The 23,935-nt window shown below is 44.2% G+C and overlaps 2 protein-coding genes across 6 annotated transcripts in view; one reads left to right on the forward strand and one right to left on the reverse strand.

Moving 5' to 3' along the window:
* Positions 1 to 19,032, forward strand: part of PLS3 (plastin 3) — a 49,963-nt gene extending 30,931 nt beyond the window's left edge. For 4 of the 5 annotated variants that reach the window (XM_071442324.1, XM_071442327.1, XM_071442325.1 and 1 more), the window contains 15 exons: positions 5,217 to 5,380; positions 7,660 to 7,789; positions 8,221 to 8,353; positions 9,655 to 9,736; positions 10,372 to 10,537; positions 11,627 to 11,769; positions 12,999 to 13,025; positions 13,138 to 13,233; positions 13,761 to 13,956; positions 14,587 to 14,665; positions 14,837 to 14,951; positions 15,071 to 15,204; positions 16,028 to 16,151; positions 16,741 to 16,865; positions 17,719 to 19,032. In XM_071442324.1, the coding sequence (XP_071298425.1) occupies positions 5,217 to 5,380; positions 7,660 to 7,789; positions 8,221 to 8,353; positions 9,655 to 9,736; positions 10,372 to 10,537; positions 11,627 to 11,769; positions 12,999 to 13,025; positions 13,138 to 13,233; positions 13,761 to 13,956; positions 14,587 to 14,665; positions 14,837 to 14,951; positions 15,071 to 15,204; positions 16,028 to 16,151; positions 16,741 to 16,865; positions 17,719 to 17,851 (1,847 nt within the window). In that variant the 3' untranslated portion in view covers positions 17,852 to 19,032. The remainder of the gene's footprint in view (positions 1 to 5,216; positions 5,381 to 7,659; positions 7,790 to 8,220; positions 8,354 to 9,654; positions 9,737 to 10,371; positions 10,538 to 11,626; positions 11,770 to 12,998; positions 13,026 to 13,137; positions 13,234 to 13,760; positions 13,957 to 14,586; positions 14,666 to 14,836; positions 14,952 to 15,070; positions 15,205 to 16,027; positions 16,152 to 16,740; positions 16,866 to 17,718) is intronic. The other variant, XM_071442328.1, reaches the window with a different exon arrangement.
* A 3,324-nt stretch (positions 19,033 to 22,356) lies between these two features.
* On the reverse strand, positions 22,357 to 23,622 carry LOC139597202 (nyctalopin-like). Its single transcript, XM_071442238.1, has one exon. It carries the CDS (start codon positions 23,620 to 23,622, stop codon positions 22,357 to 22,359), a length of 1,266 nt encoding a protein of 421 aa, XP_071298339.1.
* Positions 23,623 to 23,935: the final 313 nt, after the last annotated feature.

Raw genomic sequence — 23,935 nt, forward strand, 5'->3', positions numbered from 1 at the left:
TCTTGTAGGAAACCAGCTCACCCTGCTCAGGATGTGGGTCCCTGTTTGGTTTTAAATTATAAAGGCGATGTCAGAACTTTAATATTAATGAGGAATGTGCTAATTATCCTGGACATACCCACAAATGAGATAAGATCTGCTAGTTCTTTTCAGCTGCCTTGTTTTGTGTGCTTTAGGCATGGTAGAGCCCGCAAGCATGTGGGACACACCTGTCAGGATGCTCTCATTCCCTTTATTCTTGCCTGAAGGAGCCATGTTTGCCCTGGGATATAGGGCTGGTCCCTGGCTGGGTGACTGCCTTTCACTGTGAACTTCTAATAGCATCTCCAGTGAATGTGAACAGAAGCTGGACTAAGGCTGCTATGTAAAATGAACCCTGTTTTTCATCTCCCGGCTATCTGGAAGATTTGGAACACAGCTGAGAACCATGGTTATAGCAAAACTCAGCTTGTTGGCTTCTAGGATGTCATGAAGGAGATGTGGGGAGGAGGAAACATTTCACAGGGTGCTCACCAAGGTGTGCCCTGCTCCAATGCACAGCTGGTTGGGCTTCCTGGAGACCTGCTTTAACTCCAGCATGGGGCAAGCTGCTGCTCTGCATGGGTAGGTTGATGGGGCTTTAAAGGTGTGTGTTTGACCAGCTTTTCTGTCTGCAGCTGGACTGGATTGAGACATCTGGGGATGCTGGGAGGCAGTGAGGTGATTTACTATGTGCTCTGTCACCACTTGGCCTTCCATGCCACTTGAAGGTATTTCCTCTCTCCCGTGTAACTGATGTGCTGTTCTCTGACAGCCAGCAAAAGGCATGAGTCCCATAGACATGCTGCTGCTTATTAGAACAGTCCACAGGTGAGAAACCACTGCTGAAGGTTATCTCTAAAGCCAGCTATAGCACAGACAAGCAGCTCCCACCATCCTACAGGCAGTTAATTGTCTTGGGACTGGTCCAAGGGGTAAAGAGCAGTGGGGGAAAAAAAAGCTTTGTAATGTTTGAAAACAGTAATTAGTGGGGCATTGGAACTGTCTAGGCTTGGAGTGACCCACAGGTTAGTGGGAGAAGAACAGGTTGCTCCAGATCTCATTGGATCTCTGCAGTTGTTCTGTGGAACAGGTGCCTGTGTGTGTACTTGGCCAAACAGGGGCACTTCAGAGGGGAGGTGTGGCAGAAAAAAATCCACAGACTGGCTCTGTTTATTTGTCTTCATTCTCTCTCCTTCTAAGATAAGCAGAGATAAGCATCTTTTCTGGAAACATGAAGTACTCAAAAATCATAACTGGGCTGAACACTTTGTTCAGCGCTCCAAGGTGGTAAAACAATGCTCCGAAACGTTTGCTTAGGGCAAGTAGGGATCTGTGATCCTATGCTCCTGCTGAGCATATGTCCTTAAAAGGAAACGTGTGGGTTACTTTCCCCCTCTAGCATCCTGTTATTTAAGCTATTTTAAGTGCTTGTCCTCAGGAGGAAGCTGAGCTGGAGCTTGAAGCAGCTTTTGGGATTCGTCGCGGCTTTGCTGCGCCACCTGCACATGGCAGAGGTGCCGTGCCTGCTGCCATGACCTTTCCCAGGTTTAGCATGCTGGCATGCATGCATCTTTCAGTAGAAATAGGAAACTTCAGATGTGCTGTAGTTTCCTTTCCATCAGGCAGACTATAATGAATCCAGGCTGTAGCTTGTCTGTTAAAACAATTTTGCTTTCTTCCATTAGTAATCCTGGGCAGGCCGCCGAACCCTTTCGTTTGGGATGGCTTCTATTCTGACTGCCTCTTGAGCTGCTGAACACCAGCTCAGATTTTGTTAGAGAGTTCTGTCTGAAGTCAGGGCCTGTTGCAGGACATCTAGCAAAGCACCGTATGGTGGGTCTGCAGTGATGCTGGAAATAGTTTTGGAACTGGCTGGTATTGCAGAGGTAGAGTTTTTTGGTGTTTAACTTTTTTATTGAATGCTGCTTCTTTGTACATTTGATGCCAGAAGGGGAACAGAGACAGTAGGAAGGGAAGCAGCTGCCCTGTGGAATAGGGGTTGCAGGTCTATTTGTCATGTCAGGCTGATTGACATGTTAAGAACTGGTCCATTTTCCATCTCATAGTCAATCACTAGATTCTGCTACCAAGCCAGAACCACAGGCCAGCACCACTTTATGGTAAAACCAGCAGTTTTAACACTCAAACCTGCCCTTCTGTGACCAAGAAGCTAAAACTTGAAATGAGAGCATCTTCAGTGCAAAACCAGTAACTTGGTGTGTGGTCTTAAAGTTAAACTAACAGACCTGATTTACTTGTAATTCCCACTCCCGAGTGTCTGGCACATGAATGCCCTTTTACTCTGTGAAATAAACCAGTGATGAATTTTTTTCCCAGAATACTATGGCTGAGTATCTCATACAAGTGGGTGTTTGGGATATTGTTAAGGGTTGCAAGAGCTTAGGTCCTGAGTCCTGAGGATCAAAGGTTATGAGTGAGTTAAGGTTGTCCTTCACACTTGATTTTGTGCTGTTTGTTTGAGCCCAGTGCAGCCTTTCCTGATGGGCAAAATCTTTCTTTGTGCCATGCTGCTGACCTATGTGATCTCTCTTGTGAGTGTGCGTTTCAGTGGCTCTTTGTGTGGCAAAGCTCCTATTTATTTATTTTAATTTTTTTTTTTTTTTAGTGAGCAAGGGTAGATCTTTGAGCTAAGCACACCTAGAGGACTGGGAAGGTGCTGATTGCAGGAGTGAATGAAACCAAACTGGGCAGATGTTGACCCAGCTTGGAGTAGATTCCTCATACCTGACCTGCAGGGCTTCATATGTAGAACCCAAGATCTTACTAGGTTTCAGCATCCTTTTCTCCATGTGTCCCTTATTGGAGTTGCAGACTTTGGAGCTCAGTTTCCTGCTGTCTCACCTAAGAGGCTTCTGCCTCATTAAATACCATGTAAGGTTTTATCCCTTCTGCATCTGAATAGGCTCAGACATAGCACATGCAAGCCTGAATCAGAAACACTTCTGAATGCTTGACCTAGACACTTAAAGAGGAAAACCTTTACAAATCTGAACCAAAATTGGATCCCATCAAGGATACAATTTATATTTTGAAGTCTTATTTTGTTCTGTCATTTTCCTGCTGTTTACATCTACTCTTAACATTTGGGTAGCTGTAAAACTGAGGTGGTGGATTGACTGGAGGAAGTGATAAACAGATGATTTTGGATTTACCTGCTTAATTTGGCAGCATGCTGAGGAATTTTGGTTGGTTCAGTCAAGCACAGGCAAAAGCCAGGGAGTTGGCTGCAGGCTGAGGGTGAAAGTAAAGTTTTGTTTTAGGTTCATAGGCCCTGGAGATTAGGAAATCCCTTCTTGATTTATTTTCCTCACTGGCTGTAAGGAGGGGAAAAGATGCATATTGTAAAGTTAGATTCAGTAATAAAAATACTGTAATAGAAGAAGCTGTGATTTATCTAGAGGGGAAATAGTTTGCTCATGACATCTCAGGCTGGACTGTTAATAAATCTTGCCTTTGTAAGCTTGTATTATTTCAGAATAAAATTCTAAAATTGAGGGCCAGAGAGCAGCCTATTGTTATCATTAATCATTGCCCCAAACCACTTTATTTTCTCAGCACTATTGTAAACACTGACTTTTCATGAAGTAGTTTAGTGTATTTATTATTCCACTGGAATTGATGCTCTTCCTTAGTCTGAGACACAGAGACTGGGGTGTAGCAAGGAGTACAAGTTTGCTCTGGTTACCTCAGGTATTTGCCACTGTGCAGTTTCACTTTCTTGCTAACTGATAAAAACAATTTTAAAATCCCATATTCCCCTGTGGATCTGGAAAATGAGGACTGGTGGTGCAAACGTGCTGCTTGCTGGAACACTGCTGTGAAACAAAATCTAAAAACCACAGAATGCTCATTAAAAGTAAATTGACCTCCACAATTTGGTTAAAAAAAAAAAAAACAAAAACAAAAAACCCTGGACCTTAGAGCTATCCCCATTGTTTTCTTTATTCTTGAAAGTATATCTCACTTCAAGCATAAATACTATCCCCAGTGGCTGTGGTGAGATTCCCTCTTGAAGAAAACCAAATTCTGGGGCTTGTGCAGCTCTTCAGGCACTAAATTAACTCCCCTGGGCTGTCTGTAGCACTTGCCTACAGCAAAGGGATTTTAGCATCCTGTTACTGAGCCAGTAACAGCACAACATGCCCCGAATCCCTGCCTCCCCACAGATGGGGCTGGAGGGTCATACTTATGTCTTGAGGTGTGAATCTGGGCTGTGCAACTACTTCAAATGCTCTGTCTGCTTGGGGACCCAACTCTGCTGAAATCTGGGTGCCAGCTCTGCTGTGAGCTGCACTCTGCTCATCCTGGGGAAGGAGGCGCCCAACCCCTGCCTGTCCATAGTGGCTGGAAAACCTCACTTGCCTGAAGAAGGTCTGGGGATGCTGGATTTGCCATGTGTGGTCAGTAGATGTGGTGATGTCCCCAAAGAGGGTGGGATCTGTGATGTGCAAAGCTCCAGTGTCACACTAGATTCTTGTTTTCTTCCTCAGAGAGGTGACACTATCCCACTAAACACACGGTGATAGACTGTGAAAGCCAATGTCATGGCAGAGCATTCTTGGGCAGCAATAAAATATCTGCAATTTGCTGTCAGTGTTAAATGGAGAATATCATTGACAACATGATAAAAATGCAACTGCAGAGCTGACTTGGTGTTTTTAGTTCAGAATATAAGAGGTGCTGTGTTTCATGACCATCTATTTTTAACATGCAAGGGCTCTGTGGTATTTAGGCATAAAAAGAGACATTCTGGAGATTGTTTATGAAAATACAGATGTTCTGTTGTGAAACTTTAACACCAGACTGGTCACATGTGCCCAGAGTCATCGTGGGCAGTCCTGCTTCAAAGCTGCTGTTGCCAGAGCTGGAGGGTTCCCAGGACTTGTGCTGGGGCACTCTCTGAGGGTGTGCTGTGTGTATTTACTGTGTGTATTTACTGTGTGCCTTTGGTCCCTATGGGTGTCCTTTGAACAATGTACTCCTTGATATTTTCTTTTTGATGTGGCCATTCTGCTGTGTGCCCGTGGATTCAGCAGGTGCCCAGTGTGCAGGTTGCTCTCCATGAAGCTCTTGGACATGGTGGGGGGGTCACATTTTTGCCCCTCTGTTGGGGGTCAGTTCTGTCAGGTACAGGAACATTTCTAAAACCTTCTGCTGCCTCTTCTCTTCCTCAGACCTCAACAGCAATGGGTTCATCTGTGACTACGAGTTGCACGAGCTGTTCAAGGAGGCCAGCCTGCCTCTCCCTGGCTACAAAGTGAGAGAGATCATCCAGAAGCTCATGATTGATGGTGACAAGAACAAAGATGGGAAGATTAGTTTTGAAGAGTTCGTCTATGTAAGTGATATTTCTGAATTGCCTGCAGCCTGGGGGGCCCCTTTTAGACAAAGCTAAGGAGAGGAGATCAAACCTGACTTCTCAGCCACTTACCCTAATCCTAATTTTCTTTTGACAAACTCATCATTCTTGCCATGTAAAAATCAGTTCTTTGTACGGGTATCTGTATATTATCAGTCTTTTGTGCTGTTATTGACAGCCTTTAGATTTGGACAGAGGAGAAATATTGGTTGGTTTTTGAACAAAAGCCAACCAACCAACCAAAAGGAATCCATGTGGTTTTACTGTGTGGTAGCTTCATTGGAGGCCAAAATACTGTTTCCACATGATGTGACAACTGGAAAGAAAGGCTTGCAATGATCCAAGCTTACAGTATTTACTGGAAGCTATTCAGTTTTTCCAGGCACACAGATGAATGCTTGTTTTCCCTGTGTATCAGTATAATTTCCTTTCTCGGTTTAATGGGACTGCAAGTATTTGCTAAAGAGTTGAAAGGGCATCTCAAGACACACTTGGATTTGTGTTAGGTGCTAATTTAGGAAAATTCAAATCTCTTGCCTGGAAAAGGAAAAACAGGAATAAGGTGATGGGTACAAGCTGGAAGATCAGTCTTTTTTAGTAGAATTTAAACATTTACTAATTTTTAATAAAAGGCCAGAATTTAAACATTTATTAATTTTTACAAAAGTGCAAGGCTTCTTCAATGTATGTTTTTCATCCTTTTGATGCTCTGATGACTGAATGCTGAAGGAGTAATTAAAGTATTATTAGCAGTACATTGAGGGAGCTGTTTTCATGTCAATTAGTTTTCTTGATATTTCTTAATTTATCTTCACTTTCTGTTCCTTAATTGTTTTCAGACCCTCTGAACTTTTTGAGTTCGGAGCCAACTAGTAAGTTGGAGTTTGCAGTTTGTAAACACTTGCATGCTGGGTGCATGTTTCAGCTGTTGGTTTGAGCTGGTCCATAACTCTTAACTTTGCACTAGGAAGGAGGAAATAAATCTCTTCTGTCTCATTTGAAAGGTACCAAAGATTGAGTAAAGACAAAATGTCTTAGGGCAGCTGAGGTGTACATGAGCAATGCTTAGCTGGATGATTTTTACAAACTGAACTCTTGCTCTGAGCATTTTTGATGGAGTTTATGATACAAAGAATGACATGAACTGTCTTTACATTGGGACCAAGTGATTTAGAGCACATATTCTCAAGAAGATAGTAGTTAATCCAGGAAATTTTAAAATAAATACATCTAAAACAAAATCCTTGTGGTTAAAGCCAACCAACCAGAAATCCCCCAACTTTTGGGCTCTCAGATCTTCAGTCAGCTTTACCTGATCAACCTCTGCATGCCATCAGGAGATGATTTAACTGTGCTGTATCATCATTTTGACTTGCCACCTTCCCTGTGTTTAAGGGACAGGGAAGGTGAGGTGTGACAACCAGCAGCCTGGCCCTGTAATTTCATTGTCCTTTTCTGGGTAGTGTTTAGAAAACCTCTACACATTTCATTTGTGTTTTCAGCTTGGTTGAAACTAATTTAGTTTAGTTTTGAGGGAGTTACAGTAGGCTTTCCAGCCACTGAATGTGTTTTTTACTAATAGCTGCTCAGTTCTCTAGGGCCTTGGGGCCACTAACAGTGGCATCCAACCTGTGCAAATGGCATGTGCAGTCATCTGTGCTAGAGCATCTCTTCTGCTCTCCAACAAGAGGGTGTTTCACCAGTTAGGTGAAGCCTGCTTTTGAGGAAGGGGGAATCTTTACTTGGAGCACTCATTGTTACACTTTATTGCAGATTTGACTGTTATATGCTTAAAGAGAGTTGTTGTTGGGTTGTGGATGAAGTCTTTTGTGTGAACTAAAGTCACAGTCACATGAGCATCTGGCTTACACAGAAAGGTTAAAATTGCACCACAGCTTTCTCAAGTTTGGCCCTGCAGGACCTGCTGCATGTGTTACCCGTGCTCAGACTGCAAAGGTTTCATGGTTTTTTCTTGTGGTCTCTTGAAATCCACTTGTAAAGGTAAATCTATGCAAGGTGCTTCATGCCTGATGCTTCTGTTTCAATAGGCACTGGCAGTGTGTGTTTGAGAAAGTGGGATGACTCTGCCCACTGTCCATATCAGATTTAATACCACTACAACCCTTGCTGGGCCCTTCACATTTGCTGATTTTACTGTGAAGTTTGCTTTAAAGCTGAGAAGAAATAGCTCCTTCTGTGGTCCTTTTTAGTTTATGAAGATGAATTTTTCCTGCCTAACAGAGCACTTTCAATTGTAGATTTTCCAAGAGGTGAAAAGCAGCGATATCGCTAAAACGTTCCGGAGAGCCATTAACAGGAAGGAGGGAATCTGTGCCATTGGGGGCACCTCAGAGCTCTCCAGCGAGGGCACCCAGCACTCCTACTCAGGTACCACTCTGATTCTCACTCTTCTCTTGGGTTTTTGGAGGTCCTATGCCAAAACCAGCCCATTTCTACCACACCATGCCAAGTGTTGTGCTCTAGTTCTCTGAGAGCGGAGTGGTCTCACGTCAGGGTGAAAGCAGGACAGAATTTATGTGCTGCAAATTTAACAGTGTATAAGTTAAATGTGTTCTTATTTGCTTGCTGATGAAGTCCTTGTGTCACACTTGAGTGTGATAAAGTTGTTAAGTAACAAGTAAATAATAGAAATATTCTGATAGTTGTGAACATCTTCTTTCTTTATACTTCATGTGGCCAAACAAATGTATGGTAATGATAGAGGGGCTGTTATTTCCCTGGGCTATTGTACTCTGCTTCTTTTGGGAAAATCTCAGTTATGAAAAAACCTGTATTAAATTTATGATTGGTTATCTTAGAGGAGGAGAAATATGCCTTTGTAAACTGGATAAACAAAGCCCTGGAAAATGATCCCGACTGTCGGCACGTTATCCCAATGAACCCAAATACAGATGACCTGTTCAACGCTGTGGGAGATGGGATTGTGCTATGGTAAGTAATGATGGCTCTTGAATTAAAGACGTTAAAAATCAGCAAAATAACTTCCTGAAAATGCAGTTTGGGGAATTTTCATCCTATTCTGGGCTGGTTTTGTGACTGGTGTGTATGCATAACGTTTTGCACACATGAAAAGAGGCTCAGTCTCTCAGGCTTTCATTGCCATTGTGTGATGCCTCAGCTTTGGTGCCAGCTGATATTTTCATCCAGTGCTTTTGTTTGGGCTTGAGACTGAGTTTGCTGAGGGGGCAGAAGGTGCTCTGTGGGAACAGGAGTTGTCCTGGTGCAAACTCAGCTGGGTGCTGGGTAGCTTGAGGAGAGGCACATGTGATAAATGACCCATTCTCTTGGATGTTTAAGCAGACAGTGTTCTCCATGGGAATGTTAGTGACCTTATTGTGCATTAACTCAAAAATGGATTTTCTGGGAGTCTTCTTGTTCTTTTTAATAACTGCACTAAGTAGGTTTGGTGACTTATTCTGTTACATGCTGAGAACAGAAGGCTTCCAGGGCTGCTAAATACCAGCAGCCTTCTGTGTATGAGATTTTTGTTGGTTTTATGGGTTGGGTTCATTTGTTTTATTGTAAGTGAATTAATATAGTGGAGAACTGGATCAATCAAGAATTTCAGGATCTCTGTATCAATACACAAAGTAAGTTTAAGTGAGTTACCTCTTCTCTTTAACTGCTTTTATTTTTTAACTTTAGCTTGTGATGGATATTTTTAGTTTATTTATTTCCCAAGTTTCAAGTAATTAATGGCTTTAGGCAAAGACTGAACTGAGTAGGAAGTAGTTCATACTCTAAAGTTTAAATTTGCCATTTTTGGTGTTGATTAAAAATTCATTGTACTCACATGCTCCCCACTGAGCTCTCCAAGTGTTTGTTCTTTTTTGGGGCAGGTTTTCCTGCCAGCAGTAGTAAACCTTTACAATAGGAGGAAGTTTGTTTTCTTACTAGAATGTGCAGTGGATGTCAGCAGAGCAATGAGTCTTCACTAGTTCAGGAACTACACTGTGAATAATTCATGTGCTCTTTTTGCTCCAGCAGCTGAGATCAGTAGTGGCTGGGAACATGTTTAAAGTTTCAGGCTTAGCTATTAGTTACAAATACATTCTTGATAATGTAAATATTAACTTCTGATTTATGCAGTCTTGATTTTTATGTTAAAAAAATACACAAAAACAAGCAGGCTAAAGGAAATGTGCTGTGGTGAGTATTGTCACAGTGCATTGAGTTTTGTTCAGATTAAATACTAAGTGTTTTTCAAATATCACTGGTTTTCTTCCTAACAGCAAAATGATCAATCTTTCTGTTCCTGACACAATTGATGAAAGAGCAATTAATAAGAAGAAACTCACACCATTCATAATTCAGGTATAAAGCTTTTCTGTATTTTATTTTCTGAAATTCAGATTAATATAGAAGTAATGAATGTTGCATGGTAGCTCAAGACATTTTGTGGAATGTTGGAAAGGAGCAAATTTTATAGCTTCTGTTGAATTATTAATGCAGTTTTGTACCATGCATAATTGACAGTTCTGTGGCCATGGTTAAAAAATGCTGAATTAATGACAAAGTGGGTAAAGTGGCTGAAATGTTGTGGACACGTGATATTGCTGTGGTGATTAGGTACAGCACTGTCTTTTTTAAACAGTGTGATATTGGTGTTAACCATGAATCATTTCATACTGGGGCAGGTTGTTTTTGTGAGGATGCCTCTTTGTGTGTGCAAATTAGCACATCTCTAGCCTTATTCTTGTCGATGCCACTAGATGCAACTAACTCAGAGGCTGAAACTCAATACCAGAGGCTGAAATTAAACCCTGGTGCTTAGTTCAGTTCTTATTGATTCAGCCTGCTGCCACCACAGCTCCCTTAAAACTTCAGCTGGGAGTGTTTCCTCTGAGCTGGAGCAAGGGCAGAGGGGGAACCTGCACTCTGCTGGTGCTGGATGACAGGGAAGGCAGCATCTCCCTGGGCTGTGTGTGACTGGGCTCTGCTGTTTGCAGGAGAACCTGAACCTGGCCTTGAATTCTGCGTCTGCCATCGGCTGCCATGTCGTCAACATTGGCGCGGAGGACTTGAGGGAAGGGAAGCCCCACCTGGTGCTGGGGCTGCTCTGGCAGGTCATCAAGATCGGCTTGTTTGCTGACATAGAGCTCAGCAGAAATGAAGGTAATGAAATCCTGAGTGATTCCTCTACAGCATGGGCACAGCCTGGCTTGTGCTGTCAGCCCCAGCCCTGCCTCTTCCCTCCCTCCTCTGTGCTGGAAGGAGGATCGTCAGGGTGTGTGCCAAGCTGAACGTTCTCCAGCCTGTTGGGAGCTGTGCAGCAGGGTCATGCAGGGGGGCTCTGCCAGCCTGGTGATGTCTATCAGCCTTGCAGAGCTGGCTGAACCCCAGCCTGTAAGTCAGGATGCAGCTTGGCTTCAGCCTGGGCACACTCTGCTTGGTGATGCCCTAGGCTGCTCCAGCTGCAGGCTCCTATGGTGTTGGGATGTGGCAAAAGCTGCTTGGATCCTTTTAGGATTATAGACAACTGCATAGCTTTATTTAAAAAAAAAAAAAAAATTAAAAAGGGGGCTTCAGCTCTGTGGTAGTTATTTGGTTCTAAAATCCTCCTTGCTACTGTCAGTGGAGCAGCTTGGGCTCTCACTTTGTCCTTGGTGGTGAGAGACTGATGCTGCAGATCTCTCCCTGTGCTCACTTGGTCCTGCATGACAGCCTCCAAAATTTAAACTTTTTCAAATCATCTGAAGAGCTCTGATATTCCTGCATGTACTATCAGAGCATCCAGATGGATGGAAGGGCTTCAGTGTCTTTTATTTAAGCTTCCCCATCATGAAGTGTTGACATTGTTTGGTTTAGATTGAAAATTCATGGCAGAGGAAGCACTGGCCAGCTGAAAGGGTGCTTATCTTGGCTCCTTTGGGTTTTTTTAATGGTGCTTATGAAACTGCTTGGAAGCATTTTTCATTGACATAGAAGTGCATTTGAATTTAGCTTCCTGTCATCAGCTTAAAAGACTGCACATAAAGTCCAGAGAATTTTGTTACACAAGAAAAGGGAAAATACTTTTTTACACATATATTTCTAGATCATTTATACTCCCCTCTGTGTAACAACCAACTCAGGAAAGCTCTGCTAATACCCAGAATATTTTGACATAATCAGTAGTTGGTATTGTACCCCCCTGAAATCTTGCTGCAGCTCAAATTCTGGCATGCAGGTTTGACTCTTCCCTCACAATCCTTTTTCTTGTAGCACTGGCTGCCTTACTTCGTGATGGTGAAAATCTGGAGGACCTTATGAAACTATCCCCAGAAGAGCTGCTCCTAAGATGGGCCAACTTCCACCTGGAAAACGCAGGCTGGCACAAAATCAGTAACTTCAGCTCAGATATCAAGGTACCAGAGCTCTCTTGGTTTGCAGTGCCTGGGAAAAGACTGGGAGCTGGACAGGGATGTGTTTGCATGTGAAAATGAGGCCTTTCCTCCTCAGGCAGGACCTTTCTTGACCCTAACACCCTGAGTGCTTTTACCAGGGGGGTTTGGATGTTGTATTTGAGGTCCTGCAGTGCTGTTCTCTCTTGCCATGAGGGTGAGCCCAGTGTTGAATTCTGTTTCCTCCAGTGCTGCTGTTGTGTGTTTTAATCAGCTATTAAACTGACATTGCTTATATGTTTTTAAATGTCCTTAATCCATATTTTGATGGAGATAACAGGGGAAATGCTTCACTGGAGAGTGAGACTTCCACATACTCTTAGCAGGTGATGACATTTCATCTAAAATGTCATGGGGCTGGAGAGAGGAAGGGAAACAAAAGCTCTTATTCTTCACCCTGGGCTTAGTAGGAATGGGAGTGGGGACTCCTAAAGCTGCTTTTCACATGTGAGTGGGGACACTGGTGGGAAATGGAGGAAGGTGACTCTGGGTCAGTGTGGGCCATCTGGACACTGGTCTCAATAGTTTTCTGGAGCTTAGTCACATGGCCAGCAGTTTCAAGTAGGAGAAAGAAGATTGAGATAGAAAAAGCAATTGATAATTGAGGTGTATGAAGATCATAGATCTGACCTGTTGTGTGCATGGGCACTCTTATTTCCAATTTCAAAATTACTTACAGTTTTGCTGATAGCTGTTGGCTTCTCTGGTGCATCCCCTAGGCTGCCATGATATGCTGAGGTCCTCCCTTGTGCTGAGGACTAAAAGGACATGTAGTTGATAAATAATCACTACAGCTATTGGCTCCTCCTGCTTTGTGACCATCCCTGGCCTCTCTCCTCTAAGCTGCTCTAGCTAATGGGCAGGCACAGAAGAAAACATTCAGACATCTTATAATCAGATTTTTGCTTGGAATTTGTCTTCACGGAGCCATTTTCATCATTGCTGTGGCAGTAGGAATGGCTGCCTTGTTTAGAGGTTAGGGCTGCCTTGGGGCATCTGGGGGCCATGAGTGAGAGCAGCATGGGGTCATTGCCTCCTCCAGCCACTGCAGAGGTGGCTGTGACACCAGAGCTTGTAGCAAAGGCAACTTTCAAACAGTCAAACCACAGAATTGTCTTCTTAAATATTTCTAACCTTTTCCCTTTGTTTCCTTTCCTGCTGCCTGGATTTCTACCATTGTGCTCTCTTTTAAGCTTACAGATTTTGGCAATTCAGTAAAGGTACATAAGCCAGTTTTGCATGGTGACTTGTAAAAAATGAGCTTGAAATGAATTGTTATGGTGTATTCATTGCTGTGCAGGAGAGCTGAATTTTCTTTTTCATTCATTTCAGGATTCAAGAGCCTATTTCCACCTCCTCAATCAAATTGCCCCCAAAGGGCAGAAAGAAGGAGAGCCTCAGATTGATATTAACATGTCAGGTTTCAATGTAAGTATTCAGGCTGTCATGTCCTCATCCTGTAGAATCCTGAGCTCCCTGTACCCTGTCATTGCCCCATGACATCTGGGTAACCTGGTATCTTAATTTCTAGAGCGTGTACAGTGTCAGTGACCATGTGCACACCTCAGGTGTGTGCTCAATGAGTGCTTGCTGCCAGCCTGGTCACTACCCTCCAATTAACAGAGACAATTGAGAAATCCTCTGTGGCCTTGCTCCATTTGGGAGCATATTGACGTCTTTTGAGCCACTAGGCTCCAAAAGCATTAAAATTTGACAGCATGTGAGCTTGGAAAGAAAAGAATGCTAAGAAAATGCTAAGAAAAAAGGCAAGACAAGGCATGACAATGGCACAGCAGCAGGGGTTGGTGTGTGGGCCTCATCCCTTCACCCGTTAGTGACTGATGCCAAACATGGACTTGTGACATGGCTCCAGACAGTGGTCAGGAGCTTCCCATCTGCTGTGCAGTGTGGCCCAGGGTGTTCCATGACAGCTGCTGTCCGTTGCATCCCTGCAGGAGAAGGATGACTTGCGCAGGGCAGAGTTCATGCTGCAGCAGGCGGATCGGCTGGGCTGCCGCCAGTTCGTCACGCCGGCTGACGTGGTCAGTGGCAACCCCAAACTGAACCTGGCCTTCGTGGCCAACCTGTTCAACAAGTACCCAGCACTTACCAAGCCTGAAAACCAGGACATCGACTGGACCCTCTTGGAAGGTGATGGCCCTTATCAGTCACCAAATTAGCAGGGGGGGGACTGTCTAAAGTAAACAATTGTGTCACTGGAGGCTGTGCCCTGCAGAGGTATCTCTGTTGAAGTAACACCTATGATTTGAGGCTTCAGTGCTGCAGTGGGTGTTTACTCATTTGGGGCACCTGGCAGCCTGTTCAGCTGCTCTGACCCTGTTGTGGAGCCTGAACCTGTAGGCACTCTGCAAGCACCCCGTCACTCACCATGGCGGGGAGTTTGGTTTTGCCGTTTCCTGTGATGGGCAAGAAAACCTCAGAAATGCAGTGAGATGTCCATGGGAATGCTAATTGTTGGCACAGCTGGGACTGGGCTGTGACAGCAGTTAGCTAACATCCACGTGAAAGACCTTTCTGCTCCTTTTTCTTGAAGAAAGTGCAAAAGGCTCTTCTGAGGCCTGAGGAAATCAAAATGACATCCAAGACTAGATAGCAGGGTCACCCTCTTCCTTTGGAAAAAATTATAAAAAAATTACTCTTTCTCTGCTTAAAACCTCCTGGTGAGCTCTGCAGCTCAAAGCTCCCTGCCTTGCAGGGTGGAAATCCCTGCTCAGCTTTGAGCCTGCAGAATTTGTACTGAACCTGTTTTCAATCGTGTAGGAGAGACGCGTGAGGAACGGACCTTCCGCAACTGGATGAACTCCCTGGGTGTGAACCCCCACGTAAATCACCTCTATGGGTAAGCTTCAGGCTCTTGGCAGACACAGCTTTTTTTTTTTCCTTCTTTTTATGGTTGTTGTTGAAATATTCTTTACTGTTCTGTAAAGAATAGTAATTATTCATGATGTGACAAAGTCAGAGTGCACTCAAATCTCGAAGCATTAGACTTAATCCGTGTTTTCCACTTTAGAGATCTCCAAGATGCACTGGTAATACTACAATTATATGAGAAGATCAAAGTTCCTGTTGACTGGAATAAGGTTAACAAGCCTCCATACCCTAAACTTGGAGCAAATATGAAAAAGGTAAACATGTCAAAAGATTTTAAAGGAAGTCATGGACACTAAAACTTCCTGTTTGAGACTTCCAGTCAAGTGTGTGTGTTTGTGAGTGATTTTGCTGTTTAAACTCTTGTCCTGTGTAGCTGGAAAACTGTAACTACGCTGTAGACTTGGGAAAGCATCCAGCTAAATTCTCCCTGGTTGGCATTGGAGGGCAAGATCTGAATGATGGAAACCCAACGCTGACACTGGCCTTGGTCTGGCAGTTGATGAGAAGGTAGGACCCCTCTCAAACATGTGAAACTTATGAATGTACAGAATTTGGAAAAATTCTTCCATGAGAGCATTGCAGGAATAGGTCACCATGATTGTAAAACCTCTGTGGGGTGTCTGAGACACACCTGGACAAAACTGTGATAGAGCTGCATATGAGAGTCTGGAGCAGACACCTCTGGACAGCTTGTGGGTGGACCTGTGATCATCCTGTGACAAGGATCACCTCTCTTACCTGCTCAAGTCTGGTCCACAAGCAGAAACCCTGAGCAGCAACATTACACAACTTCTATGTTCTGATTTTTAATTGGAAATTGAGAGGGAAACATTCTAGGGCTGCTTCATAGATCTCTTGCATTGGAATGGGGGAAAGAAGAAACATAATAGCAGATAAAATTGATCTTCCTGTTACCTAGTTCTGAAGAATTGTAAGATTATGCAAATATATGTCTGGAAAAAAGGTGCATGGTAGCTCCTAATTTGGTATTAGAGATCTGAATGCCAGCTCCTGAGGTAATCCACACCTTTTAGGTAATAGAGCAAATGCTCAATGATAGAACAGTTTAACAAGTGTTCTGAGCCCAGGCAATTTTGTGAGCTCCTATTAAAGGACATGAAATGCTAGAAAGACTAATGCTTTAACAGAAATCACACTTCAGATAAGATACATGGTTCTTTCTTTTTGCTAACTGATTTTTAAAAAAACCCCAAACCCAGAGCTGAGACTATGTAAAGACTTTCCAAGCTGCCATGGCTCATGTTGCATCCTGGCTGCATGGCTTTGTCCTGGCTCTGTGCCTAATCTTGTTCTCTCTGCTGGTTCTCAGGTATACGCTGAATGTCCTCGAGGACCTGGGTGATGGTCAGAAAGCCAACGATGACATTATAGTCAGCTGGGTAAACCAGACCCTGAAAGAAGCTGGCAAGTCCACCTCTATCCAGAACTTCAAGGTACAGGTTTCCTTCTTGCCTACAAAAGGAGACAAGTGCCCAAAATTTTTTTCCTCAGCTGGAGGAACAGCAGGGGCATCTTAGAAAGGAGTTTAAACAGGATAGGATTCAGACTGTGCTGGAACTGAGTGGCTTCAGGCTGTAAGACAGGAGAATGTTTAGGACTGCCCATAGTGGGTAGTCATAGTGGGTAGACCTCCCAATAGTGCCTGAGGAGGGAGGGTGGGCAGGATCTGGGGCAGAGATGGGAGGTGAGATGCTGGCAAGCAAAGGGGCTGGAGCTGGTGTGCATTTGGAGGTGAGCATTGTGCCTTGGGCTGTGCTCAGCAGGGCAGAGCTGCTGCCTGCACAATGATTGCTTCTTTGGATTTCCAGAGCACTTGCAGTAAATTGGAGTAAGAGTATTGTATTATCACCAAAGCTGAGGCAGCAGTTTGGTTTTTCCTCTGGTCCACCTGGGAATAGTCACTAACACTGCTGCTTTGAAAAGGCTCGTTTAAAACTTCTCTGGTTGCATGTAGCAGAGCAGCTGAATTGAGGTGAGAATTATGGACACTCATCTTTACTTCCCTGTCTCTGTATTCTCTAGGACAAGACCATCAGCACAAGCTTGGCAGTTGTGGATTTAATTGATGCCATCCAGCCTGGTTGTATCAACTATGACCTTGTAAAGACTGGTCACCTATCAGAAGATGACAAGCAAAATAATGCTAAGTGAGTTTGCTCTCTCAAAAGCTGTTTGGCATTGAAAGGGTGCACATTCAATGTGCTGGCTTGAGGTTTTTTGCAATAAACTGCAAAAAACCAGCAGTTTATTGCTGCAGGTGTTTTGACCAGTTTATTGCTGTGGTTTTCAGTCTCTTTTAGCACAGTACTTTTTACACAGGCAGCACCTATGAAATCGAGTTGCTGTCCTTGCCCGTGACACTGGAGGGAGCAGTTGGCTGAGCTCTGGCTCGCTGAGAGAAATGCAGAGCAGCTCCAGCAGTTCTTACCAGTGACACTCCATTTCTCACCTGTTTGTTCAGGCATTTAAAGTGTTCAGCTGGTGGCTTGGAGTTTTGAAATTGAACCCTTGTATGTCTTATGTCTTGTTGTATCATCACAGATTGTCAAGTTTAAAGTATGCATATTAAAGCATGCCTTTGAAATGTGTGTTCTGTGACTGTTCTGCAGTGGCAGAATGACAGCAAAATTTCTGGCAGATAATAGTCTCACTTTGTTATTCATAAGGAGCAAACAGAAAAGGAAGTGTTACATGATTAATCCTTCATTATATATGCTATTAGCCCTAACAAATATTAATTAAGATTCTTTAACTGTCAGTAAAGTGGACTTGACATTCAAAGGTCAATTTGCACATTAAAAATACTTTACTGTGGAAAAGGAAAACAGCAAAAAATGAGAAAAACTTGTAAAACAGAAGGATGTGGTGTGAATAAACTGTCCCACGTGTTGAATCTTATTAAAGAATAGGTGAAATTGTGTTGCATGGGGCAGGATTTGACTTGCCGTTTACTGATAGCAGTCTCAGTGCTTGACCACCTTATCTTTCCATGGTGAATAGGTATGCTGTGTCCATGGCAAGAAGAATTGGTGCCAGAGTTTATGCTCTTCCAGAGGATCTTGTGGAGGTGAAGCCAAAGATGGTCATGACCGTGTTCGCCTGCTTGATGGGCAGAGGAATGAAGCGAGTATAAAAGGGATGATCCACGTAAAGAAAAAAAAACCAAAATGCAACAAAAACCCAACCTGCCACCCTGGGTGCATGAGTAGCAGATGGGCTGTGACCACGTTGAAATGCTGTTGGCCTTGGAACTGTTGAAGTTCAAAGGACTTTGTTTTGCTTTGCAAGACAAATTTATTAAAATTCTCAGGGGGAGGAGTTATAACCAACAGATGTGCTCTTTTCCCAAAGGAAAGTTTAACTTATCAAGAGCTCACAGAAATGCATTCATAGCAGACCTGCATCTTGCAATATTGCTCTGGAGCTGTTTTCACTCCATTATTTCTCAAATACTTGATGTGTGGTTTTATACCCTTGAGGGCTATAAGGTGGTTGGTATAAGTTGTAATGGAAACAAATCTAATTTCTATCTGCAGTCCACTTTAATTTCTATCATACAGTCCAAGCATATTTTAGGTTTGACCACATCCTTAATTTTGCAAATAAATCTACAGTACAAGTTGGGACCTGCAGGCCAGCTCGCAATGCTAAATGAGAAATGTGTAATTAGGAAGATGTACTTCCTCTGGTATTCTTTGTACATGGTGCTTTTTTGTACATCTAACTATTTTGATTACTTTACAAATAAAGCATGGCAGTTTTTTCTCTTGCTGCTTATAAAAAGGGTTTTTTTGTTTGTTTGTTTGTTTGTTTTTTAAGGTTATACTGCATATGATAATACCACCATCCTTGGACCTCTTGCAGTAACATATGATCATGTTGCTGATGGCACGGTTACACCTGAGAATGGAAGTGAATGCATTTTTGTATGCATCTTGGTTCAGTTCTGTGCACCTAGAAAATAATTTTTACAAAAATCTGCATGAAAACTATAACTTTTTTATTTAAAATGCTGTTAGATACAAAACCATACTACATTGTGGAGAGGTTTTGTGCAGGGAAGAGGCAAATGGTATAAACAGCAGGGTTCAATAAAGTGAACAGCAAATGTGCTGGAATATAAAATTATTTTTAGAGATAAATGGAAGGAAACATTGTCGCCAAAGAAGGAAGATGCTGTATCCATAGGATTTCATATTCTCTTGCTTTGGCAAGCTGTTTGCTATATTTTGAGATCATATTGCTATTCCAAGCTATTCAAAGTGATGTAATATGGTGGCAAAGCATCAGTTGAAATAAAAACATTTAAATACACGCTTCTCTCCTTATTTGCACTGACCCAGCATGGCAGCCTGTCTTCAGTTCCAGCTGGTGCCACACACAATCTTCATCTTTATTGACCTGATGTAAATCTGGTGCCAGGTACTGGTCCTTCAGAGCATGGTGAGGGGTTGGTGCTGCTGGCAGCACAGCAGGGAAAGGTCCCTGAAAAGCAAAGTTTGTTTGAAGCAGCAGCTTCTGTGGTGTTGTGCCTTGGGGGTTTCAGAGGTTAGCATTTGTATGACTATTTGTATCACTAATTTAGTGAAAGGGAATTAATTTTCCTGTGTGTAGGAGATGAAAAAAGGGCAGGTGAAGAGGGGGAGATGAGCAGGAGCCCTGCCATCTGCATGGGTGGCACCGGCTGGGAGTGCTCCCTGCTCTGGGTGTGGGGTGTCAGAAAACCACCCCAGTGATTCCCTGCATGAAGCCTCGTGCAGAGCTGGCTGGAAACTTTCCACTGGTAGAATTTTTTCACAAGAGAAGTATGTTAACAAAGCTTCCCACAGGAAATTGCATGTTTTCACTCAAGATGGAGTGATATACCGTAAGTAGAGGCACAGCCATCCCACTGAAACTGTTCTGCTGATTTATGGCACTGGCTGGGGGCGTGGTGTGATTAAGGTCAAAATTCTTGGACTTTGGAAGTGGCCATGTGCATCTGTCCTGTCTTGCCTCTTTTGCCTCTGGTACCAGGTTAAAGGGGGAGAAAGGGGTACTTTGACAATTACAGGATGGGAAAGCGTCTCCTTGTGCTGGATGTATTTAAGAAAGAAAAGTTTGGGGTCCAAGCAAAGTGGATGTCTCACACTGAAGGTCCAGTGCAGGGCAATCAGGACAAACCCTGTGCTTTCTCTCTACTGAGCTCTCTTAACAAGCAGGTTTTCAAATAGTTTGTTTTGTTAAACACACCTAAAATTTTCAACAGGAGATGTAAACTTCAGCACATTTCCTTCTTCCTGCAACTCTTCTTGCTCTTTAATATTAAATTATTTTTTTGTATTTATACTTTGTTTTGCTTCTTCAGTTACATGCTTTTGTGTTTGCAAGGTTTTTTTTAACCTTGCAAAAACAGTGTCAGTTTTACCAAAGTGTCAGCTTTGTTCATACTGATTTTTTTTTTAAACAGTTGGACTTGCTGCTGTCCTTGTGGGTGCATGTTGTTCTTATCCTGCATCTTAAGGTCCTCCTTCAAATGTCTTTGCCAGCCCAGACTGCCTCCTCAGGGTCTGTGTTTTCTGGCCTTCTTGTATTCCTTGCAAGTTTCATTTTTGTGGATTAAAAATGGGGCCACATGTTCTCCCTGAGCATACTGTGTATAACTTGTTAAATATTTCTATGACTTTTTATCATAGCACAGTGGAAGCAATTTAGTTGTGTTCCTGTTACTCTTTAATGAGGTGGTGGTGTAAAAGTGGAAGGAATGTTTTCTCAAAATGTTCAGAGAAGGCAAAGTTCTTGTCCATATAAATTTTTCACCAATTTGTATTACTCAATGGAAAAATGGAATCTTTTAGGGACATAAGAATTGCTGAGGTGGACTTTGCTTGCTTTTTTGCTTCTGCCTTTTTTGATTGAAGCTTAACAGAGAGTAATTCAAAAGCAAGAAACCAGCTGGAGTATTTTTCCACCACTTCTCAAAGTATGTGAAGCTGAGGGAAGTGAAGATGATGAAACAGCACAGACAATGTAAGCAAAAATTTATTGTATTGACTGTTAAATGCTTTGCACAAACGTAACCACAAATACAACGAGGTGCAGCATGTGTGGTTTTGTTGTGGAGCCCTACTTTGTCCCTTCCCTGGTGTAACAGCAAAGGTTGGTCCTGCTCTGCACTCCACGGCAGGTTTCCCATGTCAAATTGTGCAGGTTTGTGTGTTTTCAGCCCTAAACAAGGGTTTATTTCTCTCTTATCAGCTTGGGGTAATTCCTTTGAGGACAGGGACAAGTGTGGTGTATCTGGCACACATTCCTTTGCTTCCTTCTGTAAGCACCCAGTAAACGTTGGATAAGGGCTTTTAATATACCTGCACAAATGGAAAATTCCATTTGGGAGGACAGAGAAGGCTGATCTGTGTCTCCCAGCAGCTGAAGGGAGGCAGACTGGGGAGGTGGCACTGGAATTGTGCTGGGACAGCAGTCCTTAACAGCGTGCAGGGAAACACAACTTGTACAGCCCATCCCTGAGACAAATGACCTCCTTGCAGGGGTAAATGCAGAGCTACACTAGCTGAGGTTCAGTGCTGGCAGAAACACCTGAGTGATAAAATGTTTTACATGGTGGTGTTTTTGCCCACACCTCCCACATTGTCTTGCATTCCAGCAGCAGAGATCCCCATGTTCCTGCTGTGGGAAGGTACCACGTGCTCACAGTGATGCTGATGGACTGGGCCTTTTCTCAGGACTCCAGATGTCCCGGAGCACGTGCAATTTATTCCTATTTCAGCAGTACTCATTGACAATATGCCCAGTATGGGCTGGGCACAGGAAGGCAGCCCCTCCCAGGGAGGTCACACCTGGCTGTGGTCAGTTGGGAAATGGGGAGGGCAGAGGAGAACATGCTTCTAGCCCCACATCACCAGCACAAGCCCCAGACCTGAACTTGCCAATGTGAGCATTTGCATTGAATTTTGATGTTAGCAATTCAGATTAGAGTATTGCCCATAAAGGAAATAATATATTCCTATATATTGAAATTTCTTTATTTGCATATAAAATCCAAATGCCAGCAAAACCATTGTTCATAAACAAATTTCAAGAAAACAAATAATCAGCCTCCACTTTATTACTGAAATGTCCTGGCCTCCTGCTGGGCAGGTTTGCCCCTGAGCAGGCAGCACGGGCCGGATAGCTCGGATAGCTCAGTCCTTTGGGGGCAGAGTGCCCAAGCCGCTCTTAGCTGCAGGCAACCTTAGCAAGCTTAAGGGATATCAGCTCTTTTTAGTGATTATCAGCTCTCTCATGATTCCAGCTCTTTGCTTGCTAAGGCACTGTTGCAGGCCGACCGAAAGGCAGACGCGAGAGAGGAGAAGGCAGCTGGAGTTGCACAGCGATGGTTTTATTGGGGTCTGTGAAGGGTTCTTCTAACCAGAATGGGCTAAAACAGCCCATTATATAGGGTAGAGGGGGATCCAAAATTGTCCAAGAGCAGGGGTTAAGGGAAAGTGACCTATGGGGTTACAGAGAGATGAGCTGGGGTCCAAAAGGCGGAAGAGAGGGCCTTCTTGCTTTTTCACCGGGACACGGCATTTCCTATCTTTGAGCCTCTTCCCTCCATGGAGCCCTGGCAGGCCCGGAGCCTGCTACACTCAAACACCATTAAAAGGTGGCCAGCAGGGTGCCCCATCCCCACGTGTGGCAGGCAAGGGCCAGCAGGATGAGCTGGCCGGGCAGGGCGGGGGGCCTGGGGGCCACGCTGGTGCCAGCCACCCTGCACCTGTCCTCGGTGGCCGTCTCCAGGGGCACGGGGCAGTCCCTCAGGAGCCCAGGGAGGGGCTGCTGGGCTGCTGTGGTGTTGGCAGGGCCCGGGAAGGCGCAGTCCAGCCCCTGGATGAGCGCGGCCTTCCAGCGCCGGAGCCAGAGCGCGCTGCAGTCGCAGCTCCAGGGGTTGTGGGACAGGAGCACATACCTCAGCCTGGGCAGGGAGGAGAACAGGTGCACCGGCAGCGAGCTGAGGTTGTTTCTGCTCAGGTGAAGGAAGTGCAGCTTGTTTAGGTGCAAAAAAGCAGAGTCTGAGATGGAGGAGATCTGGTTGTTGTTCAGGTACAAGTTTCTCAAGTTGAGCAGCTGCCTGAAGGTGCAGTCCACAGCAGTGATTCTGTTGGCTTCAAGGTGCATGGTCTTGAGCTGGATCAATCCTTCAAAAAGCTGATTAGGCAAATCAGTGATGAAGTTGTGGCCTAAATTTAACATGTCCAGTCTGAGAAGCTTTGAGAAAGCTCCATTTTGGATGATCCATATCCGATTCTTCCTGAGATTGAGATCGTTCAGGGTTTCCAGGTCCTTCAGGGAATCTCTGCCGATGGCCTCTATGTGATTGCCCTCCAGGGACAGCCTCGTGAGGCTGGAGAGGTTCCTAAAGGCTTGTGGGACATACCTCATGTTATTGGAGGCTAAATCAAGCCTTTCTAAAGAAGGCAAGTGTGAAAATAGAAGTGGGTGGATTTCGAAGATGTTGCAGTGGGACAAATCCAGGCTGATGAGGTTTAATAGTCCTCTGAAGGTGTTTGCGTGCAGGTAGGTGAGGCGTGAGTTCCTGCTGAGGTGCAGCTCTTGCAGCCTGCTGAGAGCATGGAAAGTTCCTGGGGTCAGGAAAGTCAGATTGTTCCCATCTAGCCAGAGGCTGTGAAGGAAAGTCAGGTTTCTGAAGGTGTTGGTGTTGAGAATCCGCAAATAATTGTTGGAGAGGTTTAGGGAGATGGTGGATGGTGCTATTTCTCCAGGTAGGGTTTTCAGTCCAGCTCTGTTGCAGAGGATGGTCTCTTCAGGTGTACATTTGCACATGCTTGGGCATGAATTGGAGACATTCAGACTCAACCCAGCCTTTGCTGCACAAGTAAATATAAATATAACGAGAAAGAACATGACCAGCCACACATCAGCCACAGCATCTAATACCTGATGGACAGTAGAGGAGGAGGCAAGAAAAAGAGCATGTACCTTTTGGGCAGGTGAACCACAGGCAGGACAGGGTTGGTTGGACTGTGCACAGTGAAAATAAATCAGCTGGTTCCTCCTGCTGCAGCCCCGTGGGGATTAAGTGTTTAGGCACGTCAGAGCTGATTAAGTGCTGCCCTGAGAGGCAGGGAGACTTCTCAGCCCAGGGTCATGCTCTGATAGTGGTTTTTCTCACCTCCTGCCCTCTGCAAACAGCAACAGGTAACAGACTTCCCCTGGC

Source organism: Agelaius tricolor, unplaced genomic scaffold, assembly GCF_023055355.1.
Source record: "Agelaius tricolor isolate 1412-34295 unplaced genomic scaffold, bAgeTri1.0.p SCAF_17, whole genome shotgun sequence".
Classification (NCBI taxonomy): domain Eukaryota; kingdom Metazoa; phylum Chordata; class Aves; order Passeriformes; family Icteridae; genus Agelaius; species Agelaius tricolor.

Bases quoted from the DNA above. Each gene is read 5' to 3' on its own strand.
- LOC139597202 (XM_071442238.1), bottom strand. From the start codon at position 23,622: ATGTTCTTTCTCGTTATATTTATATTTACTTGTGCAGCAAAGGCTGGG.